Below are 16,562 nucleotides of genomic sequence, written 5' to 3' on the forward strand. Positions count from 1 at the left end.
AAACTTGTAGAACTTTGCAAATGTGTTTGAACCCGACCAAGTAGCAGTTCGGCAAAGCTGTAATGCCGAGACCCCCCGGGCAGCCGCCCAAGAAGAGCCCACCTTCCTTGTGGAATGGGCTTTTACTGATTTTGGATGCGGCAATCCAGCCGCAGAATGAGCCTGCTGAATAGTGTTACAGATCTAGCGAGCAAAGGTTTGCTTTGAAGCAGGAGCACCTAGCTTGTTGGATGCATACAGGATAAACAGCGAGTCAGTCTTCCTGACTCCAGCCGTCCTGGCAACATAGATCTTCAAAGCCCTGACTACATCAAGCAACTTGGAATCCTCCAAGTCACGAGTAGCCGCAGGCACCACAATGGGTTGGTTCAGATGAAAAGATGACACCACCTTTGGCAGAAACTGCGGACGAGTTCGCAATTCTGCCCTGTCCATATGGAAGACCAGATAGGGGCTTTTAAATGACAAAGCCGCCAATTCTGACACACGCCTAGCTGAGGCTAGGGCCAACAGCATGACCACTTTCCACGTGAGATACTTTAGCTCCACCGTCTTAAGTGGCTCAAACCAGTGGGATTTCAGGAAAGCCAAGATCACGTTAAGATCCCAAGGTGCCACTGGTGGCACAAAAGGAGGCTGAATATGCAGCACTCCCTTAACAAACGTCTGAACCTCAGGCAGTGAAGCCAGTTCTTTTTGAAAGAAAATGGATAGGGCCGAAATCTGGACCTTTATGGACCCTAATTTTAGGCCCATAGTCACAACTGACTGTAGGAAGTGCAGGAATCGACCCAGCTGGAATTCCTCTGTAGGGGCCTTCCTGGCCTCACACCAAGCAACATATTTTCGCCATATACGGTGATAATGTTTTGCTGTCACGTCCTTCCTAGCCTTTATCAGCGTAGGAATAACTGCTTCCGGAATGCCCTTTTCTGCTAGGATCCGGTGTTCAACCGCCATGCCGTCAAACGCAGCCGCGGTAAGTCTTGGAACAGACAGGGCCCTTGTTGTAACAGGTCCTGTCTGAGAGGCAGAGGCCATGGGTCCTCTGTGAGCATTTCTTGCAATTCCGGGTACCAAGTCCTTCTTGGCCAATCAGGAACAATGAGTATTGTTCTCACTCCTCTTTTTCTTACAATTCTCAGCACCTTTGGTATGAGAGTTAGAGGAGGAAACACATAGACCGACTGGAATACCCACGGTGTTACTAGTGCGTCCACAGCTATCGCCTGAGGGTCCCTTGACCTGGCGCAATATCTTTTTAGCTTTTTGTTGAGACGGGATGCCATCATGTCCACCTGTGGCAGTTCCCATCGATTTGCAATCTGCGTGAAGACTTCTTGATGAAGTCCCCACTCTGCCGGGTGGAGGTCGTGTCTGCTGAGGAAGTCTGCTTCCCAGTTGTCCACTCCCGGAGTGAACACTGCTGACAGTGCTAGTACGTGATTCTCCGCCCACCGAAGAATCCTGGTGGCTTCTGCCATTGCCACCCTGCTTCTTGTGCCGCCCTGGCGGTTTACATGGGCCACTGCCGTGATGTTGTCTGACTGGATCAGCACTGGTTGGTTTCGAAGCAGAGGCTCCGCTTGACTCAGGGCGTTGTATATGGCCCTTAGTTCCAGGATATTGATGTGCAGACAAGTCTCCTGACTTGACCACAACCCTTGGAAGTTTCTTCCTTGAGTGACTGCCCCCCACCCTCGGAGGCTTGCATCCGTGGTCACCAGGACCCAGTCCTGTATGCCGAATCTGCGGCCCTCGAGGAGGTGAGCACCTTGTAGCCACCACAGAAGAGACACCCTGGCCCTGGGGGACAGGGTGATCATCTGATGCATCTGAAGATGCGATCCGGACCACATGTCCAGCAGATCCCACTGAAAGATCCTCGCATGGAACCTGCCGAAGGGAATGGCTTCGTATGACGCCACCATCTTTCCCAGGACTCGCGTGCAGCGATGCACCGACACCTGTTTTGGCTTTAGGAGGTCCCTGACCACAGTCACGAGCTCCTGAGCCTTCTCCTCCGGGAGAAACACCTTCTTCTGGTCTGTGTCCAGAATCATGCCCAGGAAGGGCAGACGCGTCGCAGGAATCAGCTGCGACTTTGGAATGTTCAGAATCCAGCCGTGCTGACGCAACACTTCCTGAGAGTGTGCTTACGCTGATCAGCAACTGCTCCCTGGATCTCGCCTTTATGAGGAGATCGTCCAAGTATGGGATAATTGTAACCTCTTGCTTCCGAAGGAGCACCATCATTTCCGCCATCACTTTGGTAAAAACTCTCGGTGCCGTGGACAGGCCAAACGGCAACGTCTGGAATTGGTAATGACAGTCCCGTACCACAAACCTGAGGTACTCCTGATGAGGCGGATAAATGGGGACGTGCAAGTAAGCATCCTTGATGTCCAGAGACACCATAAAATCCCCTTCCTCCAGGCTTGCAATGACCGCTCTGAGCGATTCCATTTTGAACTTGAATTTCTTCAGATAAATGTTCAGGGATTTTAAATTTAAAATGGGTCTGACCGAACCGTCCGGTTTCGGTACCACAAACATAGTGGAATAGTAGCCCCTTCCCCTTTGAAGGGGGGGACCTCTACCACCACCTGCTGGAGAAAAAGTTTGTGAATTGCCTCCAACACTATCTCCCTTTCCATGGGGAAAGTTGGTAAGGCCGATTTTAGGTAACGGTGGAGGGGCATCACCTCGAATTACAGCCTGTATCCCTGAGACACAATTTGTATAGCCCAAGGATCCACCTGTGAGCGAACCCACTGGTGGCTGAAAAGTCGGAGACGCGCCCCCACGGCTCCTGGCTCCGTCTGTGGAGCCCCAGCGTGATGCGGTGGATTTAGTGGAAGCCGGGGAAGACTTTTGTTCCTGGGAACTAACTGCATGGTGCAGCTTTTTTCCTCTACCCCTGCCTCTGGCAAGAAAGGACGCACCTCTGACCTTCCTGCTCCTCTGAGAACGAAAGGACTGCATTTGGTAATACGGTGCTTTCTTAGGTTGTGGAGGGACATAAGGCAAGAAATTTGACTTCCCAACCGTAGCTGTGGAAACTAGGTCCGAGAGACCGTCCCCAAACAATTCCTCACCCTTATAAGGTAAAACCTCCATGTGTTTTTTAGAGTCGGTATCCCCTGTCCATTGCCGAGTCCATAAGACCCTTCTGGCAGAAATGGACATTGCGTTAACTCTAGAGCCCAGCAGGCAAATGTCCCTCTGGGCATCCCGCATATATAGGACCGCGTCCTTGATATGTGCCAGGGTCAGTAGAACAGTGTCCCTGTCCAGGGTATCTAACTCCTCAGACAGAGAATCCGTCCATGCAGCTACCGCACTACACATCCAGGCCGAAGCAATTGCTGGCCTCAGCAGTGTGCCAGAATGTGTATAAACCGACTTCAGGATAGCTTCCTGCTTTCTATCCGCAGGATCCTTTAGGGCGGCCGTATCCGGAGACGGCAGGGCCACCTTCTTGGACAAGCGTGTCAACGCCTTGTCTACCCTAGGGGAGGATTCCCAGCGTAACCTGTCCGTTGGCGGGACAGGATACACCATAAGTAATCTCTTGGAAACTATCACCTTCCTGTCAGGGGAATCCCACGCTTTTTCACATAACTCATTTTATTCATGTGAAGGGGGAAAAGTCACTTCATGCTTTTTCTCCCCATACATATAAATCCTCTTGTCAGGGACAGGATTTCCCTCAGAAATGTGTAATACATCCTTCATTGCTACAATCATGTAGTGGATGGCTTTAGTCATTTTAGGCTGCAACTTTGCCTCATCGTCATCGACACTGGAGTCAGATTCCGTGTCGACATCTGTGTCAACTATCTGGGGATAGTGTGCGCTTTTGAGACCCTGACGGCCTCTGCGCTGTAGGATCAGGCATGGGTTGAGACCCTGACTGTCCCCCAGTTACAGTTTTATCCAATCTGTTATGCAAGGAGTTTACATTATCATTTAACACCTTCCACATATCCATCCAATCAGGTGTCGGCACCGTCACCACACTCAGCTGCACTTGTTCTGCCTCCACGTATCCTTCCTCATCAAACATGTCGACACAGGTTTCGTACCGACACATCGCACACACACAGGGAATGCTCTGACTGAGGACAGGACCCCACAAAGGCTTTTGGGGAGACAGAGAGTATGCCAGCACACACCCCAGCGCTATATAACCCAGGGATTACACTGTACCTTAGTGTTTACCCTGTAGCTGCTGTTAATATATATATACTGCGCCTAAATTTATGTGCCCCCCCTCTCTTTTTTACCCTGTAATGCACCTGTATACTGCAGGGGAGAGCCTGGGGAGCGTCTTTCCAGCGGAGCTGTGAAGAGAAAATGGCGCTGGTGTGCTGAGGAAGAAGGCCCCGCCCCCTCAGTGGCAGGCTTCTGTCACGCTTTAATGTGTAAAAAATGGCTGGGGCTCGGGCATATATACAGTCCCAGACTGTATATATGCCTCTTTTTGCCAAAAAGGTACTTAATTGCTGCCCAGGGCGCCCCCCCTGAGCCCTGCACCCTACAGTGACCGGAGTGTGAGGTGTGCTGTGGGAGCAATGGCGCACAGCTGCAGTGCTGTGCGCTACCTTAAGTGAAGACAGGAGTCTTCAGCCGCCGATTTCGATGTCTTCTTGCTTCTGCTGCTTCTGTTCTTCTGGCTCTGCGAGGGGGACGGCGGCGCAACTCCGGGAACGGACGATCAAGGTTAGGTACCTGTGTTCGATCCCTCTGGAGCTAATGGTGTCCAGTAGCCTAAGAAGCGCTACCTAGCTGCCGTGAGTAGGTTTGCTTCTCTCCCCTCAGTCCCTCGTAGCAGAGAGTCTGTTGCCAGCAGAAGCTCTCTGAAAATAAAAAACCTAACAAAATACTTTTTCTAGCAAGCTCAGGAGAGCCCACTAGGAGCACCCAGCTCGGCCGGGCACAGATTCTAACTGAGGTCTGGAGGAGGGGCATAGAGGGAGGAGCCAGTGCACACCAGATAGTACTAAATCTTTCTTTTGAGTGCCCAGTCTCCTGCAGAGCCCGCTATTCCCCATGGTCCTTACGGAGTCCCCAGCATCCACTAGGACGTTAGAGAAATTTAAAATGCACGGCTCATTTGAACCCCGTGTATACCTTATCATACTACATTCCCCAAAATATCCCTTATGGATGCTAGAGGAAAGGATATTGATAAATATGATACTAGAAGAAAACGCTATGTGAAAAGAATTTCTTGTTTTAATGGACAGATTGTAAAAAGTGGAAAATAATCTGATACAGAAGGGCATTCACAAGGTTAATTGGTAGTTCACAGAAAACATAAGTAGACTTCATAGAATGTAAGCTCTCACGAGCAGGGCCCTCAACCTTCATGTGCTTATCCTTCTCTTACTTAAACCATAAGAATAAACAGAATAAACAGCGAGTCAGATTTTCTGACTCCAGCCGTCCTGGAAACATATTTTCAGGGCCCTGACTACGTCCAGCAACTTGGAATCCTCCAAGTCCCTAGTAGCCGCAGGCACCACAATAGGCTGGTTTAAGTGAAATGCTGAAACCACCTTAGGGAGAAATTGAGGACGAGTCCTCAATTCTGCCCTATCCGTATGAAAAATTAGGTAAGGGCTTTTATAGGATAAAGCCGCCAATTCTGATACACGCCTGGCTGAAGCCAGGGCTAACAGCATTACCACTTTCCATGTGAGATATTTTAAGTCCACAGTGGTGAGTGGTTCAAACCAATGTGATTTTAGGAATCCCAAAACTACATTGAGATCCCAAGGTGCCACTGGAGGCACAAAAGGAGGCTGTATATGCAGTACCCCCTTGACAAACGTCTGAACTTCAGGAACTGAAGCTAGTTCTTTTTGGAAGAATATTGACAGGGCCGAAATTTGAACCTTAATGGACCCTAATTTTAGGCCCATAGACAGTCCTGTTTGCAGGAAATGCAGGAAACGACCCAGTTGAAATTCCTCTGTAGGGGCCTTCCTGGCCTCACACCACGCAACATATTTACGCCAAATACGGTGATAATGTTGCACAGTTACATCCTTCCTGGCTTTGATCAGGGTAGGGATGACTTCATCCGGAATGCCTTTTTCCTTCAGGATCCGGCGTTCAACCGCCATGCCGTCAAACGCAGCCGCGGTAAGTCTTGGAACAGACATGGTCCCTGCTGGAGCAGGTCCTTTCTTAGAGGTAGAGGCCACGGGTCTTCCGTGAGCATCTCTTGAAGTTCCGGGTACCAAGTCCTTCTTGGCCAATCCGGAGCCACGAGTATAGTCTTCACTCCTCTCCTTCTTATGATTCTCAGTACCTTGGGTATGAGAGGCAGAGGAGGGAACACATACACTGACTGGTACACCCACGGTGTTACCAGAGCGTCCACAGCTATTGCCTGAGGATCCCTTGACCTGGCGCAATATCTGTCCAGTTTTTTGTTGAGGCGGGACGCCATCATGTCCACCTTTGGTTTTTCCCAACGGTTCACAATCATGTGGAAGACTTCTGGGTGAAGTCCCCACTCCCCCGGGTGGAGATCGTGTCTGCTGAGGAAGTCTGCTTCCCAGTTGTCCACTCCCGGAATGAACACTGCTGACAGTGCTATCACATGATTTTCCGCCCAGCGAAGAATCCTTGCAACTGCCGTCATTGCCCTCCTGCTTCTTGTGCCGCCCTGTCTGTTTACGTGGGCGACTGCCGTGATGTTGTCCGACTGGATCAACACCGGCTGACCCTGAAGCAGAGGCCTTGCCTGACTTAGGGCATTGTAAATGGCCCTTAGTTCCAGGATATTTATGTGAAGTGACGTTTCCATGCTTGACCACAAGCCCTGGAAATTTCTTCTCTGTGTGACTGCTCCCCAGCCTCTCAGGCTGGCATCCGTGGTCACCAGGACCCAATCCTGAATGCCGAATCTGCGGCCCTCTAGGAGATGAGCACTCTGTAACCACCACAGGAGAGACACCCTTGTCCGTGGAGACAGGGTTATCCGCTGATGCATTTGAAGATGCGATCCGGACCATTTGTCCAGCAGATCCCACTGAAAAGTTCTTGCGTGGAATCTGCCGAATGGAATCGCTTCGTAAGAAGCCACCATCTTTCCCAGGACCCTTGTGCATTGATGCACTGACACTTGGCCTGGTCTTAGGAGGTTCCTGACTAGGTCGGATAACTCCCTGGCTTTCTCCTCCGGGAGAAACACCTTTTTCTGTACTGTGTCCAGAATCATCCCTAGGAACAGCAGACGTGTCGTCGGAATCAGCTGCGATTTTGGAATATTTAGAATCCATCCGTGCTGTCGTAGTACTACTTGAGATAGTGCTACTCCGACCTCTAACTGTTCTCTGGACCTTGCCCTTATCAGGAGATCGTCCAAGTAAGGGATAATTAAGACGCCTTTTCTTCGAAGAAGAATCATCATTTCGGCCATTACCTTGGTAAAGACCCGGGGTGCCGTGGACAATCCAAACGGCAGCGTCTGAAACTGATAGTGACAGTTCTGTACCACAAACCTGAGGTACCCTTGGTGAGAAGGGCAAATTGGGACATGAAGGTAAGCATCCTTGATGTCCAGAGACACCATATAGTCCCCTTCTTCCAGGTTCGCTATCACTGCTCTGAGTGACTCCATCTTGAACTTGAACCTTTTTATGTAAGTGTTCAAGGATTTCAGATTTAAAATAGGTCTCACCGAGCCGTCCGGCTTCGGTACCACAAACAGCGTGGAATAATACCCCTTTCCCTGTTGTAGGAGGGGTACCTTGATTATCACCTGCTGGGAATACAGCTTGTGAATGGCTTCCAATACCGCCTCCCTGTCGGGGGGAGACGTTGGTAAAGCAGACTTCAGGAACCGGCGAGGGGGAGACGTCTCGAATTCCAATTTGTACCCCTGAGATACTACCTGCAGGATCCAGGGGTCCACTTGCGAGTGAGCCCACTGCGCGCTGAAATTCTTGAGACGGGCCCCTACCGTGCCTGAGTCCGCTTGTAAGGCCCCAGCGTCATGCTGAGGACTTGGCAGAAGCGGGGGAGGGCTTCTGTTCGTGGGAAGAGGCTGTCTGCTGCAGTCTTTTTCCCCTTCCTCTGCCCCGGGGCAGATATGAGTGGCCTTTTGCCCGCTTGCACTTATGGGGACGAAAGGACTGAGCCTGAAAAGACAGTATCTTTTTCTGCTGAGAGGTGACCTGGGGTAAAAAGGTGGATTTCCCAGCCGTTGCCGTGGCCACCAGGTCCGATAGACCGACCCCAAATAACTCCTCCCCTTTATACGGCAATACTTCCATATGCCGTTTGGAATCCGCATCACCTGACCACTGTCGCGTCCATAACTCTCTTCTGGCAGAAATGGACATCGCACTTACTCTTGATGCCAGAGTGCAAATATCCCTCTGTGCATCTCGCATATATAGAAATGCATCCTTTAAATGCTCTATAGTCAATAATATATTGTCCCTGTCCAGGGTATCAATATTTTCAGTCAGGGAATCCGACCAAGCCACCCCAGCACTGCACATCCAGGCTGAGGCGATTGCTGGTCGCAGTATAATACCAGTATGTGTGTATATACTTTTTAGGATATTTTCCAGCTTCCTATCAGCTGGTTCCTTGAGGGCGGCCGTATCAGGAGACGGTAACGCCACTTGTTTTGATAAGCGTGTGAGCGCCTTATCTACCCTAGGGGGTGTTTCCCAACGCGCCCTAACCTCTGGCGGGAAAGGGTATAATGCCAATAATTTTTTAGAAATTAGCAGTTTTTTATCGGGGGAAACCCACGCTTCATCACACACCTCATTTAATTCATCTGATTCAGGAAAAACTACGGGTAGTTTTTTCACACCCCACATAATACCCTTTTTTGTGGTACTTGTAGTATCAGAAATGTTCAAAACCTCCTTCATTGCCCTGATCATGTAACGTGTGGCCCTACTGGAAAATACGTTTGTTTCCTCACCGTCGACACTGGAGTCAGTGTCCGTGTCTGTGTCGACCACCTGAGGTAACGGGCGCTTTAGAGCCCCTGACGGTGTTTGAGACGCCTGTACAGGTATTAACTGATTTGCCGGCTGTCTCATGTCGTCAACAGTCTTTTGTAAAGTGCTGACACTATCACGTAATTCTTTCCATAAGACCATCCAGTCAGGTGTCGACTCCCTAGGGGGTGACATCACTAACACAGGCAATTGCTCCTGCTACCTAAGACCCGGTGAAGGTACAGCTCTATAAGGGGGAGCTCAAAAAATACCCTTACTTGCTTTTTATTGTGCCTTCCTGGAAGGTCTTTTCTGGTACGCATTTTTAAACTGTAAAAAATTGTGTCTTTAAATAAATTTGAATAGAAGTCTGCACCATGATTCCTTTTTATCTGTTTTTCATGCACCTGAATTGAGGAGCCAGATAAGGAGTCACATAAGGTGGGAACGACTTGCTACAACAAGGAGGATACCAGATGAACAACAGACTTTTGTCTTAGACTTTGAGTATATTTGATTTTATTTTTAAATCACGAGACTTTTTCCCATTGTTTCATTGTTTTATCGCAAGAAACGAGACGTATGGTATATATCCCTTTGTGAGGACAGTGACACAAGGGGTATATATATATAAAAATAATTTTTATGTGAATATTTCCTGTGGACAAGGAAATCAATTCACCTCCTTAGTTTTTTAATCACCATTCTTCGAGATTGCCAACACTCTAAAAAAAGTGTTTCATATACCCTTTCTAGTGCGCAGGAATTTTTTATCTTTTTTCCGACAGGCAATTGCTCCGCCTCCACACCATTTTCCTCCTCATACATGTCGACACAACGTACCGACACACAGCACACACACACACACACACAGGGAATGCTCTGATAGAGGACAGGACCCCACTAGCCCTTTGGGGAGACAGAGGGAGAGTTTGCCAGCACACACCAGAGCGCTATATATATATATAGGGATAACCTTATATAAGTGTTTTTCCCTGATATAGCTGCTGTATATATTTATCTGCCAAATTAGTGCCCCCCCTCTCTTGTTTTACCGTGTTTCTGTAGTGCAGGACTGCAGGGGAGAGTCAGGGAGCCTTCCTCCAACGGAGCTGTGAGGAAAAAATGGCGCCAGTGTGCTGAGGAGATAGGCCGCCGAGAAGGGGGCGGAGCCTTTCTCCCGCTTTTTTAAGGAAAAATTGGCAGGGGTTAAATGCATCCATATAGCCCAGGAGCTATATGTGATGTATTTTTTGCCAAATAAGGTGTTTTTATTGCGTCTCAGGGCGCCCCCCCCCCCAGCGCCCTGCACCCTCAGTGACCGGAGTGTGAAGTGTGCTGAGAGCAATGGCGCACAGCTGCGGTGCTGTGCGCTACCTTATTGAAGACAGGACGTCTTCTGCCGCCGATTTTCCGGACCTCTTCAGTCTTCTGGCTCTGTAAGGGGGCAGGCGGCGCGGCTCTGGGACCCATCCATGGCTGGGCCTGTGATCGTCCCTCTGGAGCTAATGTCCAGTAGCCTAAGAAGCCCAATCCACTCTGCACGCAGGTGAGTTCGCTTCTTCTCCCCTTAGTCCCTCGGTGCAGTGAGCCTGTTGCCAGCAGGTCTCACTGAAAATAAAAAACCTACTTTAAACTTTTACTCTAAGCAGCTCAGGAGAGCCCCTTAGTATGCACCCTTCTCGTTCGGGCACAAAAATCTAACTGGTCCTTTCGGAGTCCCCAGCATCCACTAGGACGTCAGAGAAAACATAAGTAGACTTCATAGAATGTAAGCTCTCACGAGCAGGGCCCTCAACCTTCATGTGCTTATCCTTCTCTTACTTAAACCATCCTCGACAGTACCTAATACCACGGTTTTCTGCCACTCTGATATTTATGTGTAGGAACAATAGTGCAGGTGCACCATACAACATTAAAATTAAATGTAATGGTGTACCTGCGCTCTTGTTCCTATATTGTAGTACTAATTCCAAGCAACATAGCACATCCCATTATAAGACACTAGGGTGTTCAGTCTAGGACCCCTCCCACCAATATATGCTATATAATGTGTGTGTAGACATACCTGAGGGCTTGGCGACGCCTTCATTCTGGATTAGCACCCCACCCACTGCCTCTCAGGTTTTAAATAGGGAACTAGCACATGCTGAGTGCACAAAAGCTATAGGTAATATCCTTTCAATTATATAAAAAGTCAGTTTGGGAAGAACGTTTGGGGCGTGGGGCTCCATGGATTGCTCTGGCTCAGCCACTTTGGGGCATCACCATCTTACATTTATTTTTAACACTTATATCACCCTGTGTTTGTTTTTAATTATGTAGCATTTATCAGCTAACCTCACTTTCTAACACTGACACCTTACTGCTGTCCTCCTTCTAACACACAGCAGCCTCTTTCATTTGCCCAACACTGATTTCTCACTTCTATCCCTTATCTGTGTGATGCCCTGTGGTGGTATGGCTGGGATGGTTTGGGGGTGCTCCTATAATGTTGTTAGGGACCTGTCCGATGAGGTCACGCGAAGTAGGTGGGCAGGCTCATATATTGGCCAATATATGCCAGGAACCTTGGATATTAGGGTTGTTATAATTTAATGGTGTATGGTGCAACTGCGCTCTTGTTCCTACATTGTAGTACTAAGTCCCAGCAAAGTAGCACATCCCATTATAAGAAGCTAGGGTGTGTAGTCCAGGCCCCCTCCCACCAATATACTCTGATACTTATGTCAGTGTTATTTACCCTATACTTGTCCTATATTGTCTTTAACTGTAAGTCACTATTGACCAGTTTGATTTTTCATTTATGTATTCTTAACGGGCACTGCAGATCCCTTGTGGCGCGATATAAATAAAGGATAATAATAACGTGTCAAGAGATAACCGGAAACTGACCTCATCAATTGAAGAGTCTGCTATGAGGTTAGGGGCATCTGCAGACAGAATACCATGTGTTGCCATGACAAAGATCTTGTAAGCTCCTCGCTCCTTAAGAATCTCTGCTGCTGCCACAAAGCTCTCAACCTCATCAATGATGTCATCCTGATTTTACACAAACAAGAAAACAGGGTAACCGGTATATTCAGGTAAAGTTTCATCATACCTAGGTGTCATGTAGCAAGTGGTAGCAAAGAGATCATAAATAGTTCTTACCACTATGATAGCAATCCGTCCCCCCACATCTCCTACCACGCTGATGGGTGGCTTTTCCTTGGCCATCATCACTTGAGTTGGAGACAGGGAGGGAAACTGTTAAAATTGTAATTGTTTGAGGCATTGCGCAAGCAAAACACACCCAGTCAAAACAAGTAAACCACAATGTGGTGCTGCCTATGTCAGTCCAAAAAATATGCTAACTTCCATTCAAGCATGCTGGATAGAGGGCAGGAAGCCCAATGTTCTCAATAAGGAAGATGATTTGTGTGACAAAATATGGACAGAACTGCAGAAATCAACACCAAATATGATCCTGCTGTTTTCTGCATGGAACAAAGATTTCTATTTAGATCCTAACATAAAAGTAGAGAAATAAAAAATATCCTTCCTATAAATGATAAATCAGGTACACACGATATTGTAACCTTAATTTCTTAGTGTTTCCAAGAACTGTAATAGTGTTTCCCATATTAGTAATACAACAGTGCCATCAAATGGCTAAAATATTGACAAGCACTCTTCTGGTTACATTAGTTGTTCGTGAGAGACTTGTATTTTAGTCATATTACGTTTAAAAAGTATATAACCCAGTGCCTGAATGCTTAAGCACAGATAACTAAGAAAAGGTAGGGCATTCTCCCTGCAGGGAACGAGGAGCATGTAATGTTAAACACAAAAATAGCAAACATTCAACCATAATCATCTTTGGACAGGCCAGCATGGACTTGAGACGCTAATGGCCTTTTGCAGCTCAGTGTCTGACAGATGAACGGTCTATGTATTAGTGTGTGAGGTAGGTTAGAGCACGCAGCATTTAATGCAGCACAGCAAGAGACAGTGCACTCCTAGCAGACACCCCATATGCACACACAGCAAAGAGCACATCATTTTCCATACTTGGCAGTTCAATGCCTGGATACAGGGGCTGTCGTTTGCCTAATATCAAAATCACAGGAAGCGCGTAAGCAATAGACACCATAGAGACACACGTTATCCCTTCTGCTTCTAATGGCTTATTCAAGGTTAACCTAGCCATTAAAAAGTCTACAATTCATAACAGGACTACTGCTTGGATGTATGGTACAGATGCTTTATAATAGTCTATGAAAACAACCCTTCACAAATGAGTCTACACTCTATAAACTGGCTCCATTACATCAAAAGATATTGCTCTAATAATTTCCATTCTCACTAATACATTCTTGCTGTTTATTCCTAATTCTCTACCACATTTATACAATACTTTCCCAGGCCTTTACTCTCCTTTCTGCTTCACAGTAGTTTATCTCTATCTACTTGCATAGCTATAGTAATAAGTATCCAAGAATTACTAGTACAAGAAATTTAGTTTTATCTGCAATGCAAAACTAAGCAGATACAATTACACCACAACTGATAAAGAGAATCAGGACTTACAGGGAATTCCCAGCCCTGTGTGGATTGTAGTGTTCTGTATACTGGGAGGAGGGGAGTGACGACCATCGGCCATATCGTGCTCTGAACACTGTGGTTCTCCATGGATCACAGCAAGTCCCAGGCGCAATCGCTCAGCATAGGACTGTGCCCTTTAGTAGCCAAAACATGGAAAGAGGTTAAGTGAAGCAGAACTGGTCAGAGCTGCATCTTGGTTAGTTGTACATTACTGTCAGTATCAGCAGGTATGTCGTTGTGTTCGTGATGACAGTGATGTTCTGGAAAACAATTTACAATCTGCCAAGTAATATCTTGCCAACTAGATTTCCTTGCAGTAGCCAATTTGAAATGATAGAAACAAGCCAATATGGAGGTCTAAGGTTACATGCCATCTTAGCTTTTTATACCATTTTGGGATCATCCTGTGATAAATTCTAGAAATGTTGGGGCTGATGCAGTTTATGGGCTGGATTCAATTAGCAATTAATTACTGCGGCCTAACTGATCTGCTGGGGCTATTCAATTAGAGCTCGCGACCACTTAATGTGGATTTCTATTCGAGCCTGAGGGAGGCTCGAACAGAAATCTGCATTAAGTACCCTTAGTGCGGGTGCCACAAATGCAGATACTTATACAGGATTCTATGGGTTAAAGCACATTAGCAGGTATTTTCCCATGTGAGAAGGGGCTGTAAAAAGCCTGACGCTACCACCCTTTTCCCCCTATGGTAAATTACTGCAGATAATTGAATCCGGCCCTTTTTCATCACATGGATGTAACTTACTCAGAAAAAAACCAAAACACAGAAATAGCTTGCTTCAGTCTACAGTGCATCCGGAAAGTATTCAGAGCGCTTCTCTTTTTCAACATTTTGTTATGTTACAGCAGTGTTTCCCAACCTCGGTCCTCAAGGCACACTAACAGTCCTGGTTTTAGTGATATCCAGGCTTGAACACAGGTGACTTAAGTAGTACCTCAGTTATTTTGATTTAACCATCTGTGCTGAAGCTTAGATATCACTAAAACCTGCACTGTTGGTGTGCCTTGAGGACCGCGGTTGGGAATGCCTGTGTTACAGCCTCACTGCAAAATGGAATAAATTAATTTTTTCCCTCAAAATTCTACACACAATACCCCATAATGACAATGTGAAAAAAGTTTTTGTGGAGATTTTTGCTAATTATTAAAAAAATAAAATAAGAAATCACATGTACACAAGTATTCACAAAATTGAGCTCAGTTGCATCCTGTTTCCACTGATCATCCTTGAGATGTTCCTACAGCTTAATTGGAGTCTACCTGTGGTAAATTCAGTTGACTGGACATGATTTGGAAACGGCACACACCTTTCTATATAAGGTCCCACATTTGACAGTGCATGTCTGAGCACAAACCAAGCATGAAGTCAAAGGAATTGTCTGTAGACCTCCGAGACAGGATTGTCTCGAGGAACAAATCTGGGGAAGGGTACAGAAAAATTTCTGCTGCTTTGAAGGTCCCAATGAGCACAGTGGCCTCCATCATCCATAAATGGAAGAAGTTCAGAACCACCAGGACTCTTCCTAGAGCTGGCCAGCCATCTAAACTGAGCAATCGGGAGGAGAAGTGCCCTAGTCAGAGAGGTGACCAAGAACTCGATGGTCACTCGGTCAGAGATACAGCATTCCTCTGTGAAGAGGAGACTGTTCCAGAAGGACAACCATCTCTAGAGCAATCCACCAATCAAGCCTGTATGGTAAAGTGGGCAGACGGAAGCCACTCCTTAGTAAAAAGCACATTGCAGCCCGCCTGGAGTTTGCCAAAATGCACCTGAAGGACTCCCAGACCGTGAGAAACAAAATTATCTGGTCTGATGATACAAAGATTGAACTTGTTGGCGTGAATGCCAGGCGTCATGTTTGGAGGAAACCAGGCACCACTCATCACCAGGCCAATACCATCCTTACAGTGAAGCATGGTGGTGGCAGTATCATGCTGTGGGGATGTTTTTCAGCGGCAGGAACTGGGACACTAGTTAGGATAGAGGGAAAGATGAAAAGATGAATGCAGCAATGTACAGAGACATCCTGAATGAAAACATGCTCCAGAGCGCTCTTGACCTCAAACTGGGGCAACTGTTCATCTTTCAGCAGGATAACGACCCTAAGCACACAGCCAAGATATCAAAGGAATGGCTTCAGGACAACTCTGTGAATGTCCTTGAGTGGCCCAGCCAGAGCCCAGACTTGAATCCGATTGAACATCTCTGGAGAGATCTGAAAATGGCTGTGCACAGACACTTCCCATCCAACCTGATGGAGCTTGTTGAGAGGTGCTGCAAAGAGGAATAGGTGAAACTGGCCAAAGATAAGTGTGCCAAGCTTGCGGCATCATATGCCTGTAATTGCTGCCAAAGGTGCATCAACAAAATTCTGAGCAAAGGCTGTGAATACTTATGTACATGTGATTTCTTAGGTTTTTATTTTTAATAAATTTGCAAAAATCTAAAATAAAACGTTTTTCACGTTGTTATTATGGGGTATAGTGTGTAAAATTTTGAGGGGAAAAATAAAGGCTGTAACATAAAATGAGGAAAAAGTGAAGTGCTGTGAATACTTTCCGGATGCACTGTACATGTACAGCTTGGCATACATTCATGTTGGCAACAGTAGCAGAGACACCCCAGAAACTAGTGACTATATTGCAAGTCATTAATTTTATTTTCAACAAAAGCATTTGCTATTTGGCATTAGCTGAACTAAATATAAAACTCAAATATAGCAGAAACAAACCCCCCCCACCCCGCTCCTAAAAGCATAACATCCCCAAGAGACAATGAAATCACCAATAAGATCAGCAGGGCATTTGCAAACAGCCAATCAAAGAAGTTCCTTGGTGCCAGTGACTACCATCATGTTATTTGCACCTGTACCTAATAAGACTTATATGAGCAAGTTTCGATCAGTCTGTATATGTACAACACGATATTTTCAGGGATTGGAGTGAGTTACAAATCCACAGTTATGCCTATCC

At 46.9% G+C, this 16,562-nt stretch overlaps 1 protein-coding gene across 5 annotated transcripts in view; it reads right to left on the bottom strand.

Moving 5' to 3' along the window:
- The window catches only part of PRPSAP1 (phosphoribosyl pyrophosphate synthetase associated protein 1), a 103,217-nt gene that overhangs the window by 21,689 nt on the left and 64,966 nt on the right, over positions 1 to 16,562 (bottom strand). For 4 of the 5 annotated variants that reach the window (XM_063960410.1, XM_063960405.1, XM_063960408.1 and 1 more), the window contains exons 8-11: positions 13,554 to 13,702; positions 13,035 to 13,073; positions 12,135 to 12,205; positions 11,877 to 12,023 (exon numbers count right to left, since the gene is read on the bottom strand). In XM_063960410.1, the coding sequence (XP_063816480.1) occupies positions 11,877 to 12,023; positions 12,135 to 12,205; positions 13,035 to 13,073; positions 13,554 to 13,702 (406 nt within the window). The remainder of the gene's footprint in view (positions 1 to 11,876; positions 12,024 to 12,134; positions 12,206 to 13,034; positions 13,074 to 13,553; positions 13,703 to 16,562) is intronic. The other variant, XM_063960409.1, reaches the window with a different exon arrangement.

This window comes from Pseudophryne corroboree, chromosome 3 (assembly GCF_028390025.1).
Source record: "Pseudophryne corroboree isolate aPseCor3 chromosome 3, aPseCor3.hap2, whole genome shotgun sequence".
In the NCBI taxonomy this organism is placed as follows: Eukaryota; Metazoa; Chordata; class Amphibia; order Anura; family Myobatrachidae; genus Pseudophryne; species Pseudophryne corroboree.